The sequence below is a fragment of the Amaranthus tricolor genome, chromosome 2, assembly GCF_026212465.1.
Source record: "Amaranthus tricolor cultivar Red isolate AtriRed21 chromosome 2, ASM2621246v1, whole genome shotgun sequence".
In the NCBI taxonomy this organism is placed as follows: Eukaryota; Viridiplantae; Streptophyta; class Magnoliopsida; order Caryophyllales; family Amaranthaceae; genus Amaranthus; species Amaranthus tricolor.
The window spans coordinates 28,109,095-28,116,290 of record NC_080048.1 but is presented as its reverse complement, the minus strand read 5'-3'; the positions used below and the strand labels follow the sequence as shown (position 1 = coordinate 28,116,290).

The 7,196-nt window shown below is 29.9% G+C and overlaps 1 protein-coding gene across 1 annotated transcript; it reads right to left on the bottom strand.

Moving 5' to 3' along the window:
- Positions 1 to 5,335: 5,335 nt before the first annotated feature.
- Positions 5,336 to 6,988, bottom strand: LOC130805669 (uncharacterized). Its single transcript, XM_057670449.1, has 4 exons — positions 6,695 to 6,988; positions 6,485 to 6,598; positions 5,938 to 6,207; positions 5,336 to 5,830 (listed from the first exon to the last, which is right to left on the bottom strand). The coding sequence occupies exons 1-4, from the start codon at positions 6,986 to 6,988 to the stop codon at positions 5,336 to 5,338; spliced, it is 1,173 nt and encodes a 390-aa protein (XP_057526432.1).
- Between the last annotated feature and the right edge of the window lie 208 nt (positions 6,989 to 7,196).

Sequence of the window (7,196 nt, the reverse complement as noted above, 5' to 3'; positions counted from 1 at the left end):
ATATAGATATATGTATACATATATATATATATGTATACATATATATATATATATATATATGTATACATATATATATATATATATATATATATATATATATATATATATATATACATATATATATATATATATATATATATATATATATATATATATATATATATATATATATGTATATGTATATATATAGATATACATATATATATACATATATATACATATATATATACATATATACATATATATACATATATATATACATATATACATATACATATATATACATATATATATACATATATACATATATATACATATATATATACATATATACATATATATATATATACATATATATACATATATACATACATATATATACATATATACATATATATATATATATATATATATATATATATATATATATATATATATATATATATATATATATATATATATATATATATATATATATATATATATATATATATATATATATATATATATATGTTTCTGTCAAAAATTGGGCATCTCTAATTCATGACCGAATACAATCAATGAAATAGTATGATGAGGGGTACCATGGTAGAAGGTACTATGAGTAGTAGCAATACTGGTGAGGCTTGAAATTGTTATTTAATGCATGCCTTCAAAGTTCTCATAAAGCTCTCCAATAGGCCAGAGAGGCGTCTCTGGTGGGTCCATCCATGGTGGTAGGCTGGTGGTTTCCGAGATCCTGCAGGGAACACCGTCACCTCGGGAGTGCTCTCGAGGAGGGTGCGTCCAACGCCCAAGTCAGCATATATGTCTTTAGTATATAGAGGGAATGTATGTCTTTTATTTTGGCCAATAGGCTCAAAATCAATTATTCACAAATGACCCCAAGAGGGTATCTATATAGAGTACATGAGAGGGGCATCCCCAAACCCTAGTGGGCTATGATGTTTGGGCCTGAGCCTTATTAATAAAACATATAAAATAGGAGGCCTATTTTATGTACCAACAATTGCCCCTCAGACCTACTGGTTCGTGGCAACACGGGTAAGTTAGTTTGGTTATGACTTCTACATAACTTAGATAACATTCCTTTTCGAAGATGATGTATCTATGTGTTGATTACAGGCCAAGCTTTTGTTGTTATATGGCCACTCTACGGAATTTGGATATCCACTTTTTAGTGTTTCATGATTTTGAAAGAAAATTTTCATTTCTTTACTACCTGTGAGTGTGTTCCGGTATCACTTGTGAGTGTGTTTCGGTATCATGCTCAAGATGATCCGGTAAGTAACTGCACTAAATGGTACTATGGTCATATGTATAAGAGAGCGTATGGACACAACATTAAGTCTATTCCAGACCATGACCAGTGGCAAGAGATCGATGAACCTGCCATTCTACCTCCTATAATGAAAAGATCAGTAGGTAGACCATCAAGAAATAGAAAAAGACATAGATATGAGAAAAGAAAAGGGAAAAGGTCGAACACGATCAAGTGTAGCAAGTGTCATCAGTTGGGCCACAACTCTAAAACTTGAAAAGGTGGTTTAACTCGCAAAGAACAAATGCAACAAGAAGGTCCGAGCCAAGTGACAAAGAAGAAGGAAAAGTAGAAATCAAGGAGAACAGGAAGTTTGTTTTACTTCAAGTACAGTTCAGTGTAAGTAAGTTTAGGTTTAAGTAAGAGGCAATTATCTAATATGTTTAACAATGTTAGAAGTGACTAAATATTTTGTCCCTATTTTGTACTTGGTGTAAACGATATCATTAGGTCTATTACACCTTGTTTTTGTTAATATAGTACTTGGTTTGTAAAACCTTGCTTTAACCACTTTCTTTTGGAGATGTAGAAGTGGTGATAATATCAAAATCTCTCCATAACAAATCCATTGCAAAAGTAGCAAATTTCATTATTTAATAGATAGGAGTACATAACAACCATATAACCTTACTTTTTTAGAAATAACAATACAATACAAAATGCCCCCATCTAACCATATTAGCATTCACTTAACAACCATATAACATTACTTTTTTAGAAATAACAAACAAAAGAAAAGGCAAAGGACTAGTACTAACTTAACAAACTTCATTACAAGTTTCTCTAAGTCTTCAATCTTACTAAGTAGAATTTGAACACTCCTTTGCAATTGAGTTTGATCTTCATGAAGGTTGAACTCTTCACCAACCCTAATCGACTTCTTATCTCCAATCCATTTAAAAAATTGCAAAACTTACATTTGTAGTACATACGCCCAGGGTTTGCTTCTGAATCTGAAACTCTAATCTTAGCCAATCTTTGTAGTGTGCAATTACATCTCTTTGCTCTAATCCAAACCACTTCATTGTTTCTTCCAAGCGAATTTGAAGAAGTATTTCGAAAAAAATTCATTTTAAGCACAATGGAATCTTAATTTTATAGTAGATGAAGAATTGAAAAAAGTAGGGTTTGATTAAGGGTTTATGATTTATGGGAAAATGTTGAAAGCTGATGAATTTTGTAATGGACAGTTGAATAAAAAGGGGGACAATAGCCTTCAAGCTTAGACTTTAACATTTGCTAACGTTTTTGGTGCAAAAAGGTCACGGTGGAATGTTTTGGCAAACCATAAGGTTACCGCGTAGATTTTAAAAAAGTTTTGATTACCACGTGGAAAACCCAAAACCTCAGGGTTACCACGTGGAATTTTCCAATTTTTTTTAACTAGAATCGTAAGATTCTACCAACTTAAGATTCTACCTACGATTCAAATCGTTCGCATATGTTTTGATCGTAAAATCATAGAATCATAGATCAAAATCGTGATTTTAAATAACCTTGATGGTAATGAACTTGACAAGGTTTGTAGACTTGACTGAATAGTTGTTGTGAACTCTATACTCTGTAGTGATTCTTTAAATTTGTCGTATTAAAACTACTTTGAGTATTATTTTTTTACTTGATATCTTTTTGTTTTAATGAATAGGATTTTGCCCTATTTTTAAACCTCTTTTAATCTTAGCTTAAATAGCTTTGAGTATGATTAGTGCTAGTAACCTATCTAGTTATTTATCCTTAAGTTCCAAACATAATAAGAGTTTAATTTATTAAAATTTTTAAGTTTAAACAAACCAAGTCTTGTTTTGTTAAATGTTATTATTATATTTAAAGTAAAGATTCCAATGTACTTAGTTTTATTAAAGTTAATTTTATTTACTATAATAATATAAATTTTCTTCTAAACTTGGTTAATTTGATAAATATATTAATTTGGTTATTATTTGAAAACATTGTATTATTTGAAAATGACTTCACAAACTATGTTGAGAAAAATTTATTTTACGTTCTTTAAAAAAGTACTTATATTTGAATCTAAATAAAATATATTTATCTTAATAGAAAAGATTATGAAAAAAGCTTTTATAATGATATTATAATCTTAAGAATAAGTTTTGGTTATGGTATTATATTGGTTTAAAGAAAATATATCATTTCCTAAAAACAATGATTTCAGAATTTTGCTTGAAACTATTAAGTCACTTCTAAAATCATTTTAAAATAGTAAATGAGTATATTTTGACCCCATATGTTACCATATCGTCAACATGCATGTTATTGAAGATATCCAACCATTAGATTGAGGTAGCTTGTGGTATAATGAAGGATAAGAGTGTGAATTTGTAAAAAGGTTAGATGAAATGACATATTTGCATGGTCTGAAAGATACCCTAATTTACCTAAGCTATATCCAATATAATTGAGTACTACCACTTGGAAACTTTTCCTAACACTCTAAACTTTCTAGGGATACTTCACACATCCTTATGTCCCTCTAAAAATGAGAGATTTTTCCGTATCTTCCTAACTCTTAATCTCAACAGTTTTTGGCAGCTTATATGCCTTCAACAAATCCTCGTTTTTCTCCCAAATACTGTCAATGAGTGCCTCATATTTTTATACTATAATATTGAAGACATCCTAAGCTTTCCATTTATTCCACAAACACACATATACAAGCTCTATAAGACCCTCATCTTCAAGCAAACATTCACAACTTATTGTTCTTTTTTGGTCAGCTGTATACATGAACACAATTTGAGGTGTTTACCCATCTTCCTTTTTATACATGTATAAAGAAACCTTATATTGTTCTTGTACACAAAATTCCTCACAATTTAGACCCAAGAATTGCATTAATTGGAGCATGAGAGATTATGTTTTTCCCTCAAACGTTTCGGACAACTAAGAGTAAGCCAATTTCAAACACCTTCTGTTTTGTGGATTTCGACCACATTAAAATACTCATTTTAACACTATATACTCATTTTAACACTATATTTTATTCTAAGAAATATGGGTCTAGATTGTGAGCAGTTAGACTCTTGAATCATTGAATTTGTAGTTCGGAGTTAGAGGTTATGAGCATTTTAGTAAGACATGCCGAAAAGGGATTTATGATGGTGAGAGATTCGGAGTTTAAGTTGAATATGGAATTAAGAATTGGACTTAGAGATGAAGATAGAAAATAGACTTACCATTTCCTAATTCACTATCATCAACTTTTGTGAGGTTCTAGTATTATTATTTTGAGAGCTAAGATTATTATTCTTGAAACCTTGAAAATTATTCTTCGAGTTTATCTTCTCTTATTCTCGAGTGATCATTTTTTATTATTTTTCTTGCATCCTTGGTTGCTTATGGTACACACTTTTTAACCTTCTTACTGTGTGACGTTTATATTATATTTACTTAAGTGTGTGAAAGATATGACAATATATTAAATTGATTTAATTATATCTTGCATGTTGACTTAAAGTAAGAATAACACATTTTTGTGTTAAAAGTAAAAATAAAGTGTTTATTACAAGTTTAAGGATATGCATGTTATAAATTTAAAATTTATGATATTTTATATATATTAGTGTTAGAAATGTTATTCATATGTTTATATTATAAATTTTCAAGTATTGTAATTATTACCCGAATTCAGTATTAAATTAAAGTCACAAAAGAAATATATATAAATTTAAAATTTTTTCATTTATGTTGTATGACTAGTATAGAAACTCGTGCAATACACAAAATTTTTTAGTATAAATTAATATAGTAAATCTACATTTATATTAATGACCAAATTACATATTATCGTTATCTGATTTAAATATTTTCGTTCAAATATAGTTATTATTATAATTGTATCACATCAATTACATAATAGAAAATTATATATGAATAATTATGCAAATCATACATATATAATTTATTTAAAAACTATAAGAAAAAAAATTTAGATAATGTATATAAAATAACTAAACATATAAAACAACTCAAAATATAATGTTAAATAATTAACAATTAGAGGTTTTGAAATAGCTCTTTATATACAACGTTATCAGTGTTAGAACTTATTTCATCATTCTTATTAGATATTAGAATTTTTAGACCTAATCTTCTAGTCAATCTAGAAATTGTGACATATAACTGTCCATGACTAAAGACGGGCTTAGGTAGAAACAAACCAACATGTGATAATGATTCTCCTTGGCTCTTATAAATCGTCATGGCAAAACACAAAGAAATAGGAAATTGCCTTCTTTGGAGAGCAACTAGGATTTTAGTGCTATCAGAAGGTGTGAGTGTAATCCTTGGAATGAAAACCTTATCACCAATGTTATATCCGGATATAACGGTTGCTTTTATAACTCGGTCGCCTAAACGATCAACTAATAAGCGCATACCATTGCATAAGCTAGCTGAATGATTCATGTTTCTTAGCATCATTATTGAAGCACCAACTTTTAACAAAAAATTATTGTTAGGAACTCCAGATGCACGTATTGAGTTAAGAAACTTAATTGAAATTCATCGTCGTTGCTACTATAGTTACTGTCAGATTTTGAAATTGAATCTAAACTCAAGTACAACCTCTCTTCTCCCAGAAAAAGTGATTCGTTGACTTTATCAACAATTTCATTTGTTAGTGCTAGTATTGCCCTGTTATAAAAGCTTAAACTGTCAATTGAGCCCTCAAGAATTCTAGGATAAGTTGAATCAATAATTGCATCCATTGGATCGGATGCATCCTTTATCAATAGATCTTTAGGTATGTCGATAGTAGCCTCTCCATCGTTGGGTCCTCCAAGCTTTCCATCCCCAACTTTGAGAATCCATTCTACAAAATCTCGTAGCTCATCAAGATTGGCCAATCTTGGTTGCAATCTCATGTTCTTCATATAAGTAATAGCTTGCAGTCATACCAAACCTTTGAAAAGTTAAGTGCCGCAAAGACAATATCATGTCTTGTACCCTTTGGGATAACCGGCAAAACTTACCTAAAAGCACCACCAAACACAATAACCTTGCCCCCAAAGCTTAACTGGGAGGGCTTACCATTGGGGCAACGAACGACATCATGCGAACTCATGTATAAGGCTTCAAAACAATGCTTAGGATCATTTGAGCTTCTTCCTTAATTATAAGCTTGGTTCATTTAAGTAGACTTGCCAACTGACTGTTAGGTTCTATGCCTCTACACATTGAATCTTCAGTTACAGTAAAAGGTATTCCAAATCTTGAATGTGCATTCCTCCCCTTTGGTAATAACAAAGATGCTACCCACTTGATGCAACAGGAAGTACAATCTCACCTTTTTATCATAAACATGCATATAATATCCTCCACATAAATGTCTTTTCAATTCCACCTTGTCCATACAGAAAAATACACCTCCTTACCGCTTTCAATGGCTCTGGTAATTTCATCATATATCAAGGTCTGTTCTTCAATCATCATTGGAAGTAATTCAAGCAATTCAGCGTTCAAGGAATCCTTGTCATAATTAAGCTCCTCTAAGATTAGCTTATTCTGACCATCTTTGACGAAAATATCACTTGAACACATCCCAGGACATATATTCATCAAAGTGCTTCCATTCTTTTTAAGAATATTCTCAATATCACTTAAGGCATAACACTTCAATTGATCATCCGTGAGGTTCAAATCTATCATGTATGTATATAAATTTGATATATTCTCTAAAATAAAATTTTACATTTTAAATAAATAATATTGATAAAAAGACGGTGAATATATATTAGGTGGCATTTGTAATAAACTTCTTTGTTTATTTAACACATCTTCAGACAATAACATTCATGTGTTATTCCACACATATTGTTGCCTTGATATGCTACCGGACATCAACAACATTGCAAAT

Excerpts from the sequence above, each read along its gene's own strand:
- LOC130805669 (XM_057670449.1), bottom strand. The coding sequence starts at position 6,988 with ATGATAGATTTGAACCTCACGGATGATCAATTGAAGTGTTATGCCTTA. Across the intron at positions 6,599-6,694 it reads GTAAGGAGGTGTATTTTTCT|TGGGTAGCATCTTTGTTATT; the intron begins GTATGGACAAGG and ends TGTTGCATCAAG. Across the intron at positions 5,831-5,937 it reads CAAATGAAATTGTTGATAAA|TTTCTTAACTCAATACGTGC; the intron begins GTCAACGAATCA and ends ATTTCAATTAAG.